At 46.7% G+C, this 22,369-nt stretch overlaps 1 protein-coding gene across 1 annotated transcript in view; it reads left to right on the top strand.

Moving 5' to 3' along the window:
• LOC142297195 (kinesin-like protein KIF28) overlaps positions 1–22,369 on the top strand; it is a 142,971-nt gene that overhangs the window by 107,138 nt on the left and 13,464 nt on the right. The window contains exon 18 of the mRNA XM_075341460.1: positions 5,252–5,418. Within this exon, the coding sequence (XP_075197575.1) occupies positions 5,252–5,418 (167 nt within the window). The remainder of the gene's footprint in view (positions 1–5,251; positions 5,419–22,369) is intronic.

Genomic DNA, 22,369 nt, shown 5'->3' with positions numbered 1-22,369 from the left:
ATTGTAATTCTTTACTAATTGGTCTCCCTGTTACTAAACTCTCCCCTCTCCAATCCATTCTGAATGCCGCAGCCAGGATCATTTTCCTCTGCAACCGCCTCACTGATGCCTCTGCTCTTTGCCAGTCATTGCACTGGTTGCCTATCCGCTACAGAATCCAACATAAACTTATCACTCTCACTCACAAAGCTCTCCACGGTTCCGCACCCCCTACATCTCCTCCCTCATCTCTGTCTATCATCCCACCCGTGCCCTCCGCTCTGCTAATGACCTAAGACTGACATCCTCAACAATAAGAACCTCTCACTCCCGTCTTCAAGATTTCTCACGAGCTGCGCCTATGCTCTGGAACACACTACCAAGAGCAATCTGATTAATTCCCAACATCCACTCCTTTAAGCGGGCCCTAAAAACTAATTTCTTTAGACTAGCCTATCACCTCACTGCCCTGATCTAATCTAGTCCCTTTCTGCCCTTCCCAAAAATTTACTTCCAATTCTTGTCCCCTGTACCTGTATAAATTCTGGCCAATGACGGGTTCATGCAGCTGCTTTTGAACCCCCTATTAAATCGATGGCTGGACCATATATAACAAGCTTTTCTCCCCCCATTCACCTTTTGTGCCTCCCCTATTTCCTCATAGACTGTAAGCTTACGAGCTGGGCCCTCACTCCGCCTGGTGTCTTAATTTTGTTATTTTGTATTGTCTCATATTGTCTGTACATGTCCCCTCTGAATTGTAAAGCCCTGCAGAATATGTTGGTGCTATAGAAGTAAACATTATTATTATTATTTATCCATAGGAAAGCAAAAACTTTGTGAGGCAAATGCTAATTGCTCTACATTAGAGAAAAAAATCTTTCCAATCCCAATATATAGCAATTAGACTTCCCTGGATCAACTTCAGATCACATAATCTAGTTCCTCTAATATTAGAAAGATAAACTCTGTGAATTGCAAGATCTTGGTGCAGAAATTTGCATACTGTCACTGCCCTTGCAGTAAAAAATTGTCATCTATGATGATAAGTAAACCTTTCCTCTTGATGTAGAAAAATACCACTTAGAGAGATCTCTGTACTATCAATTCATATCTTTGTATACTGTAATTATAGTGTCCATAAGCAATCGTTTTTCACATTGTATAACCAGAAGTTTTACAACCTGTCTTGGTAATGTAATCCACTCATTCCTTTAATAAACAAAGTAGGCGGCTCTTCTCTGTACCAACTCTGTATACATATACTCCATCCTTTTTATACACTGGAGCCCAAAATTGTACACAATATTCTAAGTATTTCAACAACAAGAGATTGTCCCAAAATCAAGACAATAAAAGCGATTCATGCTAAAACGTATATAATTTATTAATTTAAAATAATTTACATATAAAAATAAAACAGAGAAATTTACTCCTGTGAGGGACCAAAAATAATACCCAGATATTTCTATATGTACAAAAAAGGGGGAATTGAAACATACATTGGCAGATAGTAAGAGATAACAAATAAATTATGTGCAATAATGTTGTAAAATATATATTTTATATAGTATTGATATATAAATTGGGTTTGGACTACTGAGCTATATAAAATCAATTAAATATTGTACTAATGACATATAGGAAACAAACCCAACTATCATACTAACCACACATTACTAGAAATTGCACATGCCCTGGTAGGAAGATGTAAACATTACACTCGTGCTACTATTTAACCAAATTATTCAGACACAGAGACAGGGATATAACATAGCTGCCAGGGAAAATATAAAGTGCACTACTGCCAAATGATCAACTCTCCCATTATACAAAACAACCACAGGTTAAATAATTACCTAAAAGATGACAGTGCAAAGCCTGGGTCTGGGTAAACAGGTCCCTCCACCCCAACGCCATTTCGCCCTTGCTTCTTCCGGGGGCATGTTAGAGTGGGGGGAAAACCATCTTTTTTGCACATATCATATGCTGATTAGTGGCTGCACCTGAGCTGAATACTCGACTATAGCCCTTTTCTTCAAACCTCTCAGCAAGGTCCATTGATTGGCGCAAAAAGGATTGATTGTCTGAACATATTCTTTTGGCCCTCAAGAATTGGGCAACCGGTATACCTTTCATTGTTGATGTTGGGTGGGATGACGAGGCATGAAGGAAAGAATTTGCGGATGTGGGTTTTCTGTACATATCTGTGATTATCTCACCATAATCAGAAACATCAATCTTAATATCCAGAAACTCCAAACTACGACCATATTTGTATGTGAGCTTGATGTTTTGGTCATTGTAGTTAAGCTTCGTGATGAAATTATCCAATTCCTTGACCGAACCCTCCCAGATAAACCACACGTCATAGATGTATCTCATCCACTCTTTAACATGTGACACTTCAGAGATTGATTCATTGAGAAAAATGTCACGCTCCCAAGCGCCCAAAAATAAGTTTGCATATGATGGGGCACATGATGCCCCCGTTGCCGTTCCTAGGACTTGCAAAAAATAATTGTTTTTAAAAATAAAAACATTATGTGTTAGCAAAAATTCCAAAAGAATAAGTAGCAATTTGATCAATGATTCTTCAAGATTACTTATGTTCAGAAAAAGGTCTGTCGCCCTAAGGCCATCCTCATGTTTAATAGACGTATACAGGGACTCCACATCCAGCATAACCATAACCATGTCATCACTTAGATTGACACGGTTAAGTCTTTGTAGGGCGGATGTGGTGTCACTCAAGTATGATGGTAGAGTGGCAACAAGGGGCTTCAAATAGTAGTCAATCATGACTCCAATTTGTTCACATAGACCCCCATTTCCGGATATAATTGGTCTACCTGGGGGGTCTACTGGATCCTTATGTACCTTCGGAAATAGATATAACGGAGGGGTACGTGGATGTAAATTCTTGACAAATTCCAGACACTTATTTTTATATGTAAATTATTTTAAATTAATAGAGTATATAAGTTTTAGCATGAATCGCTTTTATTGTCTTGATTTTGGGACAATCTCTTGTTGTTGAAATACAATTCTTTTCAGTGTCATGCAAACATGTGAGGTGTTTTTTGGTTGATTAACAATATTCTAAGTGTTGCAGTACTAGTGATTTGCATAGAAGAAAAAGTGTTCTTGTCATAAGCATCTTTTAATGCATCCCTTGATTTTATTTGCCTCTCTCTCACCTGGTCACTAAAGTTGAAATTGCTGTCCACCATTTCATCCACGTTTTACCCAATGTTTTAATATTTCCTACATATTTGTACATTTTGCATCCATAGCCCAAGTGCATGACCTTACATTAATCAACGATAAACTTCATTTGCCATTTCTTGGCACAAGCCTCCAGCTTATATTAATCCCTCTGTTGTATTAAATGATCATCCTCTGTTGTGATTACATTGTACAGCTTAGAATCATCTGCAAATATTAAATATATTAAAATGAAGAGGGCCTAATATTTAACCCTGTGGTATCCCACTTTTACAATGTGACTCAGAGTGTGTTACATTAATAACGACCTTCGGCTTCCAATCACTGAGACGGTAGATAACCTATTTACACTTATACCCTCTTATAACTTTATTCTCGTTTTATGTACAAAACGTTTCTGTGGCACCATATTGACCGCCTTTGAAAAGGCCAGATAGACAACATTCACAACCATAAACTGGTCCAATGTGAAACATATTGTCTCATAGAGGTTGATAATGTTGATAATATTAGTTTGACAAGAGCAATCCTTTATAAAACCATTGCGATGCTTCTCTATGATTTTTTTTTTTGTTGTTGAGATATTCCACAATAACATAACTTAGAAAACCTTAAAACATGACTCCAACATTTTCTTTTATTTCAGTACTGGAGGGGTGCTTTAAATTAAGTCCCCTGACCCCTGTCTTATACTCATCTGCCGCTGTCTTCATCTGTTTCCAGGGTTTCTCTGGTCAGTCTAGGGCATTTTGTGACCTGCCAGCTGCACCAGTGTTTCATGGAGCAGGCTGGAGTTCACAAATTAATACAACTCTATAAGAGTCTTGTTCTGGCTCTCACAGACTTGCATTGATTGCTTGTGATGTAACTTCTGATTTCCAGCCAGTCAGAAGTTATGGGCACAAGATGGTGCCACACGATTGGAGCCGAAAAATTATGAAAACGCCGAAAGGTGAGTATAAGACCGAGCCAGGGGAATTAAATTTAAAGCACCACTCTGGTGCAGAAAAAAACCCCCGCTAGAGTGATGTCTTAAAATATTTTGTTCACAATAGAGGTTAAACTAATAGTTTCTAGACTCACTTTTTGAATATTTGCACATCTGCTGTATCAGTATCTGACCTTTCTGGGCTCTACTGCAATACTATCTTTTGTGTTCTCCATCAGGACAAGATGGTCTTGTGCTCTGTGCTGTCCTTTCTACAAAATATGATGTTGACTTCCACATTAACAAGGACAGCATTCTCCCTTCCTTTTTCCCTTTCATTGCCCATTCCCGAGAGTGTACTCCCCAACACCTGGATTTGGTCAGAGCTATTTGGTAATTCTGATTTCCTCTCAAAATGACATCTCCAAGTTGATTAGGTTAATAATCATGCAAGTATTCAAGATGAATGTACATCTTTTCTCTTTGATATTACTACTCTTTCCACAAGGGCAGTTGAGGACGCATTGGTAGGCGAGCATCAAGCTTCCATTTCCTAGGTCTGCAAGTCGGCCACCTGGCCCTTTGTTACCATACAATGATTCTTCTTGAGCTTGAAGAAAGTAGTATCTGTCAATGCCAGCTTTGAGCATAAGGAGCTGCAAGCTGCTGTGTGTTAGGCTATTCACATGGTCAGCTGTTCTGTTTTCTACCCTGTAGGATATTCCATGGTCCTGTGTCCTCCAATATTGTTAAAAGTGGAAAACTGGACTTTTGAATGCATCACAAATCCTTTTCTCATTGCATACATTGGGGAATGAGTTTATGTGCTTGTTCAGTTCTAGTTCCTTTTGGGTGTTCTTCTGTTCCCTGGGATTTGGTCATGTTCAGTTCTGGTTATGTCTTGTTACAAATTATTTTTGTTACTCTTTTGGCACAAAACTGAGATGCCTAGTGTCTGAGGCTTTGGTATAGCCCACAAGGCAGAGTCAACTCTTCACTGTCAGTTTCTACTGGTAGGACCCATACCCATTGTGCTCTGTCACCTAATATATTCAACAAGAAAGGATATTTACAGTGAGTACAAAAAAACTCCCAAATGTTTGTTTACTTTTACAGGTATTGCTTTTATGATGCTCCTCAGTCTGTACATACAAAACCAGTCTGGAAAAACATAAATCCTGTGATTGATCATAAACTGCATTTTCTTGCATTAAATGTTTCTAATGGACTCTTGAGCTACCTACAAAAAAATGCATTGGTTGTAGATCTATGGGGGCTTCAAGGTAAGATTTTTTCTTAATACACTAAAGACCTTTTCGATATTCTGCAGAATACAAAATAGTTTACGTAGGGGGTGGTGGGATCACCCCACTCCTACATATGTTGTATAAATGTCTAAATACAGCTGAGAGTACGTCCGGCAATGAAGCAGAGCTGGAGCAGTGCAGTGATCGGTGCCCTCTAGTGACTAGCAGTTTTAAGTGTTTTACTGTATTTTATTGTATATGTATTTTATAGCCTAATCTGTCTAATATGTTAATTGTGAAATTCCCGGTGTGTAGATACCGTAGGAGCACATTTTGCCCGCAGGCGCTGGCCCTTGGACTTCTAGCTGGTGGCGGTGGCTGTATGTCCTCACGGTGTGAGCGGTTGCCTTCAATCGGGACTTGGTTGTTAGGGAACCCCGGGGGTTCCTGTCACATTCAGATTTGACTATTGTCAGCGGCTCCAAGCCTGGTCGGGGTCCGATGGCCCTGCCTGGGTGTGCTTAGCTTTACTCCGTTGCCCGGTCCGGTACCGGTGGGCCACCGCCCAGCCCCGATCCTTACGGCTCTGCGGAGTCCCACCAACTCCTGCAGACGGCCACCACCGTCTGCCAACCTTGCTCTCAGTGCCTGGGCTCAAACCCAGATACTCGCAGTACGTGTCCTCTCACTTTCACCTCCTGAACTATCTGACAGCTTTTCCCGCCTCCAGGCCTGTGAACTCCTCGGTGGGTGGGGCCAACCGCCTGGCTCCGCCCCACCTGGTGTGGACATCAGACCCTGGAGGGAGGCAACAAGGGTTTTGTGTCTGACTAATGTAACTGTCCGGGGGTGGGTGTGTGTGTTTTGTCTGTGGCTACCTGGCTAGTCCAGGGCGCCACATTCCCCCTTGGTAAAATTCAGACCGTCCGCGGGCTGCCCGTCCATCACCGGTTTTATTTTTCAACTGTAAAAATATAAATAACATGTAAATGGTAAACATATCAACATAAGCATCCTTCTGGTCACTTTAAACGTTGCACATATAAAACATTTTTAATACTGACGGACGGACGGATGTCTTCCGCTCTCCCACCCAAGCAACCTAGCCCTGATGCTGCCCCTAAGAAGTGGGCAGCACCCCTTAACCCCAGTCCAGGTTCAGGCTGCCCGAGCGGGAACGGGCACGGTATCTCGCACCTGACTGTCACTTCAGGGGACCCCACGTCCAGGGGGACCCCTGACCCCGGAGGATGGCTACCGGTCCTGGTTGTGGCCGGGCCCCAGCCTGCTCTGCTGCGGGCCCTTCCTCCAATCTGCCTCTCTGGAGGCGGCAACGGTATCCATCCCACAACATTATTTACAGGCCCACAAGTTCGTGGGTGGCCTGCCAGTTCTCGGCCATGTCCATGAGCAGTTTCTCATGCATACGGTAAACACATAGGGTCCCTCCGGGGACATCTTGCCGGCAACGGCCGGAATAATCAAGTAGACAATCAGATGAAGCTTCGGTTGGATTATTTTTCATTCATTCAAACTGCTGAGCGTCCCAATGGGGACAACTGCTCTTTTCCTCATCTTTAAACAGCAATCTCGCGGCACAGCTGCCGTTGCTGCCGCTCCCGGTGTGGAGCACCTTCTGCTTGCTCCAGTTCAGGCGGTGTGGGGGATGGGCCCAGACAGAGTCCCTCCGTGCCGGCTACGACCGGTACCATTGATAATGAGGGACCCCGCTGTGACGTGGCCTGCTCTGCCTCCTGGCAGCTGCATCCCCACCGTGCCTCAGCTGAGGCCCGGGGTCTGGGAGCGGTTGACGGGACTTGCGGTGCTGGCCTTTATACCGGCGGGCGCGCTCTGCTCTGCACACAGCCATCCAGACAGTCAGTGCAGGGAGAGTGTTGCTGCTTCAGGGAAAGGTTTGCGGCCCTTTATAGTTATTTCCGTAGCAGGGCTGCAAACAGTGTGACCAGAAGTCCTTCTCAGGACTATTGTAGTTGTATACAGGCAGGCAGGGTATAGCCAGGTCGGAGTACAGGAGCAGAGTCCTTCTCAGGACTATTGTTGCTGTATACACGCAGGGCAGGTAGGGTATAGCCAGGTCGGAATACAGGCTAGTGACCAGAAGAGTCCTTCTCAGGACTATTGTAGCTGTATACAGGCAGGCAGGCAGGGTATATAGCCATTCCTAGTGGTGACCGTACACCAGCCTTCATCATATCTGGGGCTGGTGTACACAGTCTAAAACAGTCCTGATAGTGTCAGACTTCTCAGTAATTGTCGCTCCTAAAAAGCTGTTAGGTTCTTAGTGCGTCCGTGCGTGCATTTAAAAACCGCACGTGTGTGCCTGTCGGTGGCAGCGTACAGGTGCACTTGTGTGCGTTTTGCACAAACTAGTATATAACGCACAAGTCTAGTGAATAATACACGTCAGTCAGCAGTGTCTGATAGTGTCAAACTTCTCAGTAATTGTCGCTCCTAAAAACCTGTTAGGTTCTTAGTGCGTCCGTGCGTGCATTTAAAAACCGCACGTGTGTGCCTGTCGGTGGCAGCGTACAGGTGCACTTGTGTGCGTTTTGCACAAACTAGTATATAACGCACAAGTCTAGTGAATAATACACGTCAGTCAGCAGTGTCTGATAGTGTCAAACTTCTCAGTAATTGTCGCTCCTAAAAACCTGTTAAGTTCTTAGTGCGTCCGTGCTTGCATTTAAAAACCACACGTGTGTGCCTGTCGGTGGCAGCGTACAGGTGCACGTTTTGCACAAACTAGTATATAACGCACAAGTCTAGTGAATAATACACGTCAGTCAGCAGTGTCTGATAGTGTCAAACTTCTCAGTAATTGTCGCTCCTAAAAACCTGTTAGGTTCTTAGTACGTCCGTGCTTGCATTTAAAAACTGCACGTGTGTGCCTGTCGGTGGCAGCGTACAGGTGCACTTGTGTGCATTTTGCACAAACTAGTATATAACACACAAGTCTAGTGAATAATACACGGCAGTCAGCAGTGTCTGATAGTGTCAAACTTCTCAGTAATTGTCGCTCCTAAAAATCTGTTAGGTTCTTAGTGCGTCCGTGCTTGCATTTAACCCCTTCACGACCATGGACGGAAAGATCCGTCCTTGTGCCCTGGGCCTTAACGACCAAGGACGGATCTTTCCGTCATGGCGGAATCGCGGCACCAGAGCCTCCGGTGACTGCGATCGGTTAACATAAACCGCAGATTCGGGGAGGAGGGGACCTGTACCTGACATCAGGTGGGGTGGTGCCTCCTCCCCGGACCTACGGAGGCTGTGATTGGCTGACGAACGCCGCTCAACCAATCACAGGCACTGTAATGTTCCAGCCACTTAAAGTGACTGAAACATTGAAATCCAGCCCTGGCCAGTGCAGCTATAGCACTGGCCATTGGCTGGAGCTGGGTGACCTCACTGGATCACCCTCCCCCAGCTCCAATAACTCTGATTGGAGAGATCGGCCTTGTGACCGATTTCTCCAATCACAGTGTACCTGTTGCCGGTGACCGCCCCCGTCATCGTCCCTGCAGCACGCCAGCACAGTGAGTGTACACAGTGCAATGGCAGGGCGACAAGCTCCGGTCCCATGCTGTTATGAGACCGGAGCATGGGACCCGGAAGTTGCCGCGCTGCCATTGCACTGTATGAAACCGGCCTCCCGATCCGCCGCCGCTGCCCTCCGCCGCGATCTGCCACCCGCATCCCCACCCCTCGTATCTGCTGCCCGCACCCTCACCCCCACACCTCCCGATCAGCCGCTGCCCTCCGCCGCGATCTGCCACCCGCACCCTCACCCCCACACCTCCCGATCCGCTGCCCTCCGCCGCGATCTGCCACCCGCACCCCCACCCCTCGTATCTGCTGCCCGCACACTCACCCCCACACCTCCCGATCCGCCGCCGCCCTCCGCCGCGATCTGCCACCCGCACCCACACCCCTCGTATCTGCTGCCCGCACACTCACCCCCACACCTCCCGATCCGCCGCTGCCCTCCGCCGCGATCTGCCACCCGCACCCCCACCCTCACACCTCCCGATCCGCCGCCGCCCTCCATCTGCCACAGTGCCACCGGTCCCCCCCCGATCTGCTGCCCGGCCCCTTTCCCTCGTGATCGGCTGCTCGTCCCCTCACCGCCGTGATGTGCGCTCCCTCCCCTGTCACCGCCGTGATGTGCCCTCCCTCCCCTGTCACCGCCGTGATGTGCGCTCCCTCCCCTGTCACCGCCGTGATGTGCGCTCCCTCCCCTGTCACCGCCGTGATGTGCGCTCCCTCCCCTGTCACCGCCGTGATGTGCGCTCCCTCCCCTGTCACCGCCGTGATGTGCGCTCCCTCCCCTGTCACCGCCGTGATGTGCGCTCCCTCCCCTGTCACCGCCGTGATGTGCGCTCCCTCCCCTGTCACCGCCGTGATGTGCTCTCCCTCCCCTGTCACCGCCGTGATGTGCGCTCCCTCCCCTGTCACCGCCGTGATGTGCGCTCCCTCCCCTGTCACCGCCGTGATGTGCGCTCCCTCCCCTGTCACCGCCGTGATGTGCGCTCCCTCACCTGTCACCGCCGTGATCTGTGCTCCCTCCCCTGTCACCCCCGTGATGTGTGCTCCCTCCCCTGTCACCCCCGTGATCTGTGCTCCCTTCCCTGTCACCCCTGTGATCTGTGCTCCCTCACCTGCCACCCCCGTGATCTGTGCTCCCTCACCTGTCACCCCATGATCTGTGCTCCCTCACCTGTCACCCCCGTGATCTGCTGTCCGCTCTCCCTCACCTCTCACCCCCGTGATCTGTGCTCTGCTCACCTGTCTCCTCCGTGATCTGCGCTGCGCTCCCTCCCCCACCTCTCACCCTCCCCGATCTGCTGCCTCCTTCATCTCCTGTGATCCAGCTGCCTAGATCCATCCTGTAGGGTAACTATCCCCAATCTCACCTCCCACTCCCCATCCCCCCATCCCCCCCTCCCCCCCATCCTCTGCCGCTCCTGCATCCACTGCGCCCTCTCCCATCCGCCCCCACCCTATCCCAGCCGCCGTCTCACAATCACAGATGCTCCCCTTATATGCCGCTGCCCCCCCATCTGCTGCGCCCCCATCTGCCGCTGGTTTTTTTTCTATGCCATGGGGGTCTAGTTTCCAAAATGGGGTCACATGTGGGGGAGCTCTACTGTTTCGGCAGTCTAGTGAATAATACACGTCAGTCAGCAGTGTCTGATAGTGTCAAACTTCTCAGTAATTGTCGCTCCTAAAAACCTGTTAGGTTCTTAGTGCGTCCGTGCTTGCATTTAAAAAACGCACGTGTGTGCCTGTCGGTGGCAGTGTACAGGTGCACTTGTGTGCGTTTTGCACAAACTAGTATATAACGCACAAGTCTAGTGAATAATACACGTCAGTCAGCAGTGTCTGATAGTGTCAAACTTCTCAGTAATTGTCGCTCCTAAAAACCTGTTAGGTTCTTAGTGCGTCCGTGCTTGCATTTAAAAACCGCACGTGTGTGCCTGTCGGTGGCAGCGTACAGGTGCACGTTTTGCACAAACTAGTATATAACGCACAAGTCTAGTGAATAATACACGTCAGTCAGCAGTGTCTGATAGTGTCAAACTTCTCAGTAATTGTCGCTCCTAAAAACCTGTTAGGTTGTTAGTGCGTCCGTGCTTGCATTTAAAAACCGCACGTGTGTGCCTGTCGGTGGCAGCGTACAGGTGCACTTGTGTGCGTTTTGCACAAACTTGGATATAACGCACAAGTCTAGTGAATACACGTCAGCACAGCATTGCAAAATGCGCAAGGACGTTGGCAACAAACAAGGAAGTGGACATGATGGTAGTGCAGGCAGAGATCGAGGTCGTGGGCAAGCTCTAATTTCGCCACAACAAAGGGCCACATCTACTCGCTCGCACGTCCTGTCCCAAATTCTTGGGGACCGCAGCAGTACACCGCTCTTGAACCAAGACCAGTGTCAACAGGTTGTTAGTTGGATAGCGGATAATGCTTCCAGTCAGATTGGCACCACCACAAACACTCTGTCTTCCACACGGTCAAGTGTCAGTAGCCGTGATACTGCACCGCGCATTTCAGAACCTGATCCTCCTTCCTACCACCAGGCTGAGTAGACGTCCACGGACATTACTGATCCCACACTTGGACACTCAGAAGAGCCGTTCACGTTTCCATTCGCACATTCTGGCCTCTCGCCAGCTCCTGTTGAAGTGGGTCATGAGGAGATCGTATGTACAGATGCCCAAATATTTGAGCAGCCACGTTCTCACGAAGTTGGCAACGTGTCTCAACAAGGGGTGGACGATGATGAGACACAATTGTCAGGAAGTCAGGAGGAGGAGCAGGGTGCAGAAGAGGAAGACGACGTGGTGGATGATCCAGTAACTGACCCAACCTGGCAGGAGGATATGCAGAGCGAGGACAGTAGTGCACAGGGGGAGGGAGGCGTAGCATCCCAACAGGCAGTAAGAAGCAGGGTGGTGGCCCCAGGCAGAAGTCAGGCAACCGTTCCCCGGAACAACAACACGACACAAGGTGCCTGTACAAATGTTAGGTCTTCCCGAGTCTGGCAGTTTTTTAAGTTGGCTCCAGATGATTCTAAAAAGGCCATTTGCAACACCTGCCATGCCAGCATCAGCAGGGGTACCAAAACTAGCAGCCTGACCACTACCAGCATGATCTGGCACATGTCAGCCAAGCACCTGACTTTGTGGGATGTACAACAGAGTCGAGGAGCAGTGTTTGCTGATGTCACTGCTACGTCTTCGCTTGTTGTGCATGCGAGCCAATCCCCTGTCCATGCTGCCTGCGAACAAGCCTCCTCCGGCCCTGCACCTGCAGTTGCCTACGCAGAAATAACACCATCATCAAGCACGTCCTTGTCCCAGCGCAGCGTTCAGTTATCCATTCAGCAAACCTTTGAACGCAGGCGCAAATACACTGCCAACGCCCCACATGCCACAGTTCTAAATGCTAACATTTCGCGACTGCTTGCGCCGGAAATGTTGCCTTTTAGGCTGGTGGAGACAGAAGCATTCTGCGACCTGATGGCGGCAGCTGTCCCATGTTACTCGGTCCCCAGCCGCCACTATTACTCCCGGTGTGCTGTCCCTGCATTGCATAACCACGTGTCACAAAACATCACACGTGTCCTGAGCAACGCTGTTTCAGCCAAAGTCCACCTAACCACAGACACGTGGACAAGTGCTTGTGGGCAAGGCCGCTACATCTCGTTGACGGCACACTTTGTTAATATTGTGGAAGCTGGGACCCAGTCTGAGCGAGGGACGGAACATGTCCTTCCCACACCAAGGTTTGCAGGCCCTACCTCAGTCAGGGTTTCACCCACACTCTACAGCTCCGGAATGTCATGCTCCTCAGCCTCCTCCTCCTCCTGCGCATCCTCATCCACTTTACCCTCCACACCAGTCCCAAGCTGGAAGCACTGCAGCACTGCCTCGGCGAAGTGGCAACAGGCTGTGCTGAAGCTAATCTGCATAGGTGACAAACCCCACAATGCAGAAGAGGTGTGGACAGCTCTGAAACAGCAGGCAGATCACTGGCTCACACCTCTGAACCTAAAGCCAGGAAAGGTCGTGTGTGACAATGGCCGGAACCTGGTGGCGGCTTTGAGGCGAGGCCAGTTGACACATGTTCCATGCGTGGCCCATGTGCTCAACCTCGTGGTTCAGCGGTTTCTAAAGTCATACCCAGAGCTGTCTGATCTGCTGGTAAAAGTTCGCCGCCTGTCTGCACATTTTCAAAAGTCACCTACTGCTTCAGCCGGCCTTGCCGGCTTTCAGCGCCGTTTGCATCTTCCGGCTCACAGACTGGTGTGTGATGTCCCCACGCGTTGGAATTCAACTCTGCACATGTTGGTCAGGATATGTGAGCAGAAGAGGGCAGTTGTTGAGTACCTGCATCACCTAAGCCGTCGGGAAATGGGTCAAACTCCACACATAACACCTGAGGAGTGGAGATGGATGTCCGACCTATGTACCATCCTCCAAAACTTTGAGGACTCCACCAAGATGGTGAGTGGTGATGACGCCATTATTAGCGTCACCATACCGCTTCTCTGCCTTCTAAAACGGTCTCTGCTCAAAAACAAACATGATGCATTGCAGGCGGAGCGTGATGAGTTGGAGCAAGAAACAGTAGTGGGTGTAGGTGATAACACACAGCCCAGCCTCGTCTCATCACAACGTGCAGTGGAGGACTATGACGAGGAGGAGGATGAAGACATGGAGCAACTCTCCGGCCAAATTGAGGATATGACATGCACACCAGTCATATCCTCGGTTCAGCGTGGCTGGCCAGAGGACAGGGTAGATGAGGAGGAGGAGTTGGAGGAGGACAGCATGTTCAGTCATCGTGTTGGTCAGGATACTGAAGTACTGGCTGTTAAGAGTCTGGCGCACATGGCTGACTTTATGGTAAGCTGCCTGTCTCGTGACCCTCGCGTTAAGAACATCTTGGCTGACAATCATTACTGGTTGGTAACACTGTTAGACCCACGCTACAAGGAGAACTTTATGTCTCTTATTCCCGAGGCGGAGAGGTCAGCCAAAATGCAGCAGTTCCGGAAGGCCATAGTCACGGAAGTAGGCAATGCATTCCCCTCACAAAACGCTAGCGGCACAGGTCAGGAATCAGTGGACAACCAAGGCGTACAGCCGAGAGGGGCACAAGTCCAATCCGCCAGAGGTAGGGGAACAGTCTTTAAGATGTGGGACAGTTTTCTCAGCCCCTCACATACCACAGCCCCTGAGGTGCGGGGTAGTGCCACAAGAAATCCTAAGTTTGCCCAGATGCTCAAGGAGTATTTTGCAGATCGAACAACTGTACTCCGACATTCCTCTGTGCCTTACAATTATTGGGTATCCAAGCTGGACACGTGGCATGAATTGGCTCTCTACGCCTTGGAAGTCCTGGCCTGCCCTGCCGCTAGCGTTTTGTCATAGCGTGTTTTTAGTGCCGCAGGTGGAATCATTACAGATAAACAAGGGTTGGATTGGGCCAGACTTCACCACACCACCAGCAAATGAGAGCGGAATTTAAAGTTTGTAACGGGAATTTGCCATGTACCTCCACTCACCCATGGGTACACACTTCTGGACTTTGGATAATCGCTGGACTGCTCCTCCTTCTCCTCATGCGCCACCATGATGACCGTTACAATAGTTAGGCCGTTGTTTCAGGTATACCCCCAGTGGTAAATTTTTTCGCCCAATCTTTCAGAATGGACATTACAATGACAGGAGACCCGCTCCTTTGCAATGGGAACAATGTTTTGAGGCCCTCATGCACATCTCTATCCAGGGACAATGTGGAGCCTCCCAATTTTTGGCTGCCCTGCCAAAGGGCTATACTACAATAGACCTACTTCCTTACAATGGGCACTTCAGGTTTACAGGCCCTCATGCACGTCTCTATCCAGGGACAATGTGGAGCCTCCCAATTTTTGGCTGCCCTGCCAAAGGGCTATACTAAAATAGACCCACTTCCTGACAATGTGCACTTCAAGTTTACAGGCCATCATGCACGTCTCTATCCAGGGATAATGTGGAGCCTCCCAATTTTTGGCTGCCCTGCCAAAGGGCTATACTACAATAGACCCACTTCCTTACAATGGGCACTTCAGGTTTACAGGCCATCATGCATGTCTGTATGCAGGGGCATTGGTGAACCTCACAATTTTGGACTTCCCTGGCAAAGGAAAATACTACAAAGACTCACTTCCTCAAAATGGGCACATTAGACTCAAGAGGCCTTCATGTACGTCTCTTCTCAGGGACATCGGAGTGCCACACAATGTTTTCACGTAAAATCTTTCATGTAATCTCAAAAAGTAACATACACCAGCTCTATCTCACTATTGGGTATGTGCCCTTAACATTTCCGCCATGAAAATTCATTTTGGTGTCATTTTGGAAGGTTTTCTGGCGAGTCCGTAAAAATGGCATAAAACTCGGATAAAATTGTTCACAGCTGTGACTTTTGAGTGATAAATGCTTCAAGGGGTCTTCCCCATGCTGTTGCCATGTCATTTGAGCACTCTTCTGAGACTTTTGTGACATTTTTAGGGTTTCTACATGCTGCCGGGGGGGGTCATTTCATAAAAATACTCGGGTCTCCCATAGGATAACATTGGGCTCGGTGCTCGAGCCGAGTACATGAGTATCTTGGGATGCTCGGCCCCAACCTCGAGCACCCGAGCTTTTTAGTACTCGCTCATCACTAAAGAAGAGCCAAACTCTGTTACATAGGTGAGATTGTGGAATACAATTTCATATCACAGGTCGTAAACCATGGCAAGACTTAGGGGTACTTTACACGTTGCGACATCACTAGCATCGGCTAGCGATGCTGAGCGCGATAGTACCTGCCCCCGTCGCACATGCGATATGTGATGATTGCTGCCGTAGCGAACATTATTGCTACGGCAGCTTCACATGCACATACCTGCTCGGCGACGTCGCTGTGACTGCCGAACAATCCCTCCTTCAAGGGTGAGGTGCGTTCGGCGTCACAGCGACGTCACCGCTACGTCACTAATCGGCCGGCCAATAGAAGTGGAGGGGCGGAGATGAGCGGGACATAACATCCCACCCACCTTCTCCATTCCGCATTGCCATCAGGACGCAGGTAAGGAGATGTTTGTCGCTCATGCGGGTTTACACACAGCGATGTGTGGTGCTGCAGGAACGACAAACAACATCATATCTGCAGTCGACCCGATATTATGGAAATGAACGACACTACACAGATCACCGATTTTCGACGCTTTTGCGATCGTTTATCGTCGCACCTAGGATTTAATGTTGCGATGTCGTTACCAGCGCCGGATGTGCATCACTAACGATGTGACCCCGACGATATTTCGGAAGCAATGTCGCAACGTGTAAAGCCCCCCTAAGGACAGCAACAATAAACAAGGTAGTTATATTGCATCAGCAGGGTCTCTTCCAGGCAAATATTTCAAAGCAAACTGGAGTTTCAAGATACAGTCATATGAAAATGTTTGGGCACCCCTATTAATGTTAACCTTTTTTCCTTATAACAATTTGGGGTTTTGCAACAGCTATTTCAGTTTCATATATCTAATAACTGATGGACTGAGTAATATTTCTGGATTGAAATGAGGTTTATTGTACTAACAGAAAATGCGAATCCGCATTTAAACTAAATTTGACCGGTGCAAAAGTATGGGCACCCTTATCAATTTCTTGATTTGAACACGTGTAAAGCCCCCCTAAGGACAGCAACAATAAACAAGGTAGTTATATTGCATCAGCAGGGTCTCTTCCAGGCAAATATTTCAAAGCAAACTGGAGTTTCAAGATACAGTCATATGAAAATGTTTGGGCACCCCTATTAATGTTAACCTTTTGTTCCTTTATAACAATTTGGGGTTTTGCAACAGCTATTTCAGTTTCATATATCTAATAACTGATGGACTGAGTAATATTTCTGGATTGAAATGAGGTTTATTGTACTAACAGAAAATGCGCAATCCGCATTTAAACTAAATTTGACCGGTGCAAAAGTATGGGCACCCTTATCAATTTCTTGATTTGAACACTCCTAACTACTTTTTACTAACTTACTAAAGCACTAAATTGGGTTTGTAACCTCATTGAGCTTTGAACTTCATAGGTAGGTGTATCCAATCATGAGAAAAGGTATTTAAGGTGGCCACTTGCAAGTTGTTGTCCTATTTGAATCTCCTATGAAGAGTGGCATCATGGGCTCCTCAAAACAACTCTCAAATGATCTGAAAACAAAGATTATTCAACATAGTTGTTCAGGGGAAGGATACAAAAAGGTGTCTCAGAGATTTAAACTGTCAGTTTCCACTGTGAGCAACATAGCAAGGAAATGGAAGAACACAGGTACAGTTCTTGTTAAGCCCAGAAGTGGAAGGCCAAGAAAAATATCAGAAAGGCAGAGAAGAAAAATGGTGAGAACAGTCAAGGACAATCCACAGACCACCTCCAAAGACCTGCAGCATCATCTTGCTGCAGATGGTGTCAATGTTCATCGGTCAACAATACAGCGCACGTTGCACAAGGAGAAGCTGTATGGGAGAGGGATGCGAAAGAAGCCGTTTCTGCAAGCACGCCGCAAACAGAGTTGCCTGAGGTATGCAAAAGCACATTTGGACAAGCCAGTTACATTTTGGAAGAAGGTCCTGTGGACTGATGAAACAAAGATTGAGTTGTTTGGTCATACAAAAAGGCGTTATGCATGGAGGCAAAAAAACACGGCATTCCAAGAAAAGCACTTGCTACCCACAGCAAAATTTGGTGGAGGTTCCATCATGCTTTGGGGCTGTGTGGCCAATGCCGGCACCAGGAATCTTGTTAAAGTTGAGGGTCACATGGATTCAACTCAATATCAGCAGATTCTTGACAATAATGTGCAAGAATCAGTGACGAAGTTGAAGTTATGCAGGGGATGGATATTTCAGCAAGACAATGATTCAAAACACCGCTTCAAATCTACTCAGGCAATCATGCAGAGGAACAATTACAATGTTCTGGAATGGCCATCCCAGTCCCCAGGCCTGAATATCATTGAACATCTGTGGGATGATGTGAAGCGGGCTGTCCATGCTCGGCGACCATCAAACTTAACTGAACTGGAATTGTTTTGTAAACAGGAATGGTCAAATATACCTTCATCCAGGATCCAGGAACTCATTAAAAGCTACAGGAAGCGACTAGAGGCTGTTATTTTTGCAAAAGGAGGATCTACAAAATATTAAGGTCACTTTTATGTTGAGGTGCCCATACTTTTGCACTGGTCAAATTTTGTTTAAATGCGGATTGCACATTTTCTGTTAGTACAATAAACCTCATTTCAATCCAGAAATATTACTCAGTCCATCAGTTATTAGATATATGAAACTGAAATAGCTGTTGCAAAAACCCAAATTGTTATAAAGAAAAAAGCTTAACATTAATAGGGGTGCCCAAACTTTTTCATATGACTGTATGTTATTCAAGCTGCTGTGAAGTAGAACAAAGAAATGAAGACCATAGATGTTGTGGAAGGCCAAGGAAATGTTGTGCAGTACATGACAGACAAATAATGCATACTCTCCTTCAAAATCATATGATGTCCAGCAATGCAATCAGTTCAGAACTGGCACCAATCAGTGGGATCTAGCTATAGTTGTTTACTGATTTTGAGAAATGTAGCAAAAAGTGATCTTTATGGAAGAACTGCGCCCAAAAAAACATACGTTCAAAAAATGGAAAGAAGGCCAAAAGACTCAACTCTGCACAGACACATAAGAGCTGGGTGCAAAAAAAAAATAAATCAGCAGGTGCCCTCGACCATTTCCTGGCAAGTTTAGGACTGTATTTTAGAAAATGTAGTTGGGATTTGGTCAGGATTAATGGTTCTCAATGCTAATAAATACAAGCAGATGCTTATCTATCATGCCATACCATCAGTGAGTAGTCGCGGTAATGGAAGGGAGGTGAATTAGGACAAATATAAACATCCTATGTTATGAAGGGGTTAAAAATATAGTCAATGTCATTAAGAACTATCTTCAGTGTAAAGAAGAACAATGATTCCTGGTAGTGATGATATCAGCCTCTAAGGCGGGCTTTGCCCGCTGCGACATCGCAGGCCGATGCTGCGATGCCGACCGCGATAGACCCCGCCCCCGTCGCAGCGGCGATATCCTTGTGATAACTGCCGTAGCGAACATTATCGCTACAGCAGCTTAACATGGACTCACCTGTCCTACGACCGTCGCTCTGGCCGGCAACCCGCCTCCTTATTAAGGGGGCGGGTCGTATGGCGTCACTCCGACGTCACACGGCAGGCGGTCAATAGGAGCGGAGGGGCGGAGATGAGCGGGATGTAAACATCCCGCCCACCTCCTTCCTTCCGCATATCCTACGGAAGCCGCAGTGACGCCGGTAGGAGATGTTCCTCGCTCCTGCGGCTTCACACACAGCGATGTGTGCTGCCGCAGGAACAAGGAACAACATCGGACCGCCGCGTCAGCGTAATCATGGATTACGCCGACGCTGCACCGATGATACGATTACGACGCTTTTGCGCTCGTTAATCGTATCATCGAGCCTTTACACACTACGATGTCGCATGCGATGCCGGAAGTACGTAATTTTCAATTTGACCTCACCGACATCGCACATGCGATGTCGTAGTGTGCAAAGCCCGCCTAAGAATCCTGATCTCTACATCATCAAATCTGTCTGGGATTGCATTCAAGAGCCTGAAGGATTTGAGCAAGCCTACATCCACAGATGTGTGGTTAGTTCTCTAAGGGGCCCTTTGCACACTACGACATCGCAAGCCGATGCTGCGATGCCGTGCGCGATAGTCCCCGCCCCCGTCGCAGCTGCAATATCATGGTGATAGCTGGCGTAGCGAACATTATCGCTACGGCAGCTTCACATGCACTCACCTGCCCTGCGACGTTGCTCTGGCCGGCAACCCGCCTCCTTATTAAGGGGGCGGGTCGTGTGGCGTCATAGCGACGTCACACGGCAGGCGGCCAATAGAAGTGGAGGGGCTGAGATGAGCGGGACGTAAACATCCCACCCCCCTCCTTCCTTCCACAGAGGCGGTGTGAGACGCGGTGATGCAAGTAGGAGATGTTCCTCGCTCCTGCGGCTTCATACACAGTGATGTGAGCTGCCGCAGGAACGAGGAACAACATCGTAACATCGGTCAATCCCAATTCATGGAAATGACCGACGCTACACCGATGATACGATTACGACGCTTTTGCCCTCGTTAATCGTATCAAAAATGCTTTACACACTACGATATCGCCTGCGACGCCGGATGTGCGTCACTTTCAATTTGACCCCACCGACATCGCACCTGCGATGTCGTAGTGTGCAAAGTGCCTCTAAGATGTTTGGAACAACCTGCCTGACGATTTCCCTCAAAAATGGTCTGCAAATATACCTCAAAGCACTGACGCTGACTTGAAGGCAAAGGGTTGTGTCACCCAAAGTATTGATTGATTTATATATCTCTTTTGTTTATTACCTTTGCATTTTCATAAATGATAAAAAACTATTGACATTTGTATTTTTTAAAGCATTCTTACTTTTCAGCATTTTTTCCACACCTGCCTAAAATTTTTGCACAGTAATGTATAGTAATAGAAAAATTAATAGAACTGGAAAACAATTTATCCACAACTTTAATTTAACAGAGTCGCACATTGCTGTCTATATAGGATAAAAGAAAATAGTGCACTCATTATATAAAGGGATGGATGGGCGTTTCTACTGTATGTTAATGGCACTCGATGTCTAGAATTTAGACGCATGACAATATTGAATCTAAATATGGGAAGTTTTCATTTAAAACCAAAAGAGAATGAAACGTCTTTTTTCGTTAAAAACGATATTAAACCCTCCTAGAATAAGTAAATATTGTGATGTAAAAGACAAAGAATTAGATTATAAAGACAATGTATGTGTGATATTTAATACATCGGATATACAGGTGACAATGTACAGAAAAAAATGGTGTAATCTGTACCAGCGTGAACCCTAAAAATTCGCCATCAGGGCTTAAAGGGAGCGTGTTGCCCCAAAATGTTAAATTATACTTAAAGTGCTATTCAGAAGTTTGAGCACCACTGGTCAAAATTACTGTTATTGTAAACAGTTAATCAAGTTGAAAATGAAATGATCTCTAAAAGGCATAAAGTTAAAGATGAAACATTTCCTTTATATTTTAGGTAAGAACAAAAAAAAATATTTTCATCTTTAACATTTTAAAAACTACAAAAATGAAAATGGGCCAAAAAGTTTGAACACCCTTGGAGATTTGTGTGCTCAGATAACTGACTATCATTTCAGACCTTAATTAGCCTGTTAGGTTTGTGGCTTGTTCATTATCATAGTTAGGAAAGTGAAGGTGATGCAAATTTCACAGCTTTATAAAAACCCAGCTTCCTCTAACCTTGTGCAAATAAAACAACAGCCATGGGTTTTTCAAAGGAGCTGCCTAGCACTCTGAAAATCAAAATGGTGAAGGCCCACAAAGCAGAAGAAAGCTAGAAGAAAATAGCAAAGTGTTTTCAAGTTGCCCTTTCCTCAGTTCGAAAAGTAATTCAGAAATGGCAATTACAGAAACAGTGGAGGTCAGGATAAGGTCTGGAAAACCAAGCAAAATTTCTGTGAGAGCTGCTCGTAGGATTGCTAGAGTGGCAAATCAGAATCTTCACTTCACTACAAAAGTCCTTCAGGAAGATTTAACCGACTCTGGAGTTGTGGTACATTGTTCTACTGTTCAGAGACACCTACAGAAAAATGGCCTTCATGGAAGAGTCATCTGATGATAACCTCTCCTGCGTCCTAACCATAAAATTTAGCATCAGAAGTATGCAAAATAACATCTAAACAAGACTGATGTATTTTGGAAACAAGTCGTGTTAACTGATGAGGTTAAAATAGAACTCCTTGGCCACAATGATCAAACCAAATGTTTGGGGAAAAAAGGAGACAGAATGTCATGACAAGAACATCTCGCCAACCATTAAGCATGGGGGTGGATTAATCATGCTTTGGGTTGTGTTCTATCCATTAGCACTGGGAACATTTCACGGGTAGAGGGAAGAATGGATTCAATTAAAGTTTAACAAATTCTTCAAGTAAACATAACACCATCTGTAAAAAAGCTGAAGTTGAAAAGAGGATGACTTCTACAAATGGATAAGGATCCTAAACACAATTCAAAATCCACATTAGCCTACGTCAAAAGGTACAAGCTGAAGGTGTTACAATGGCCCTCACAGTCCCCTGATCTGAACATCATTGAAAATCTGTGGCTAGACCGCAAAAGAGCAGTGCATGCAAGAGGACCCAGGAATCTTACAGAACAAGAAGACTTTTGCAAGGAAGAAAGCATGAAAATCCCTCAAACAATAATTGAAAGACTCTTGGCTGGCTACAAAAAACAGTTGCAAGCTTTGATACTT

This window comes from Anomaloglossus baeobatrachus, chromosome 3, assembly GCF_048569485.1.
Source record: "Anomaloglossus baeobatrachus isolate aAnoBae1 chromosome 3, aAnoBae1.hap1, whole genome shotgun sequence".
Classification (NCBI taxonomy): Eukaryota; Metazoa; Chordata; class Amphibia; order Anura; family Aromobatidae; genus Anomaloglossus; species Anomaloglossus baeobatrachus.
Note: the sequence above shows the minus strand (reverse complement) of the source record. Positions and strands in the feature narration are given on the sequence as shown.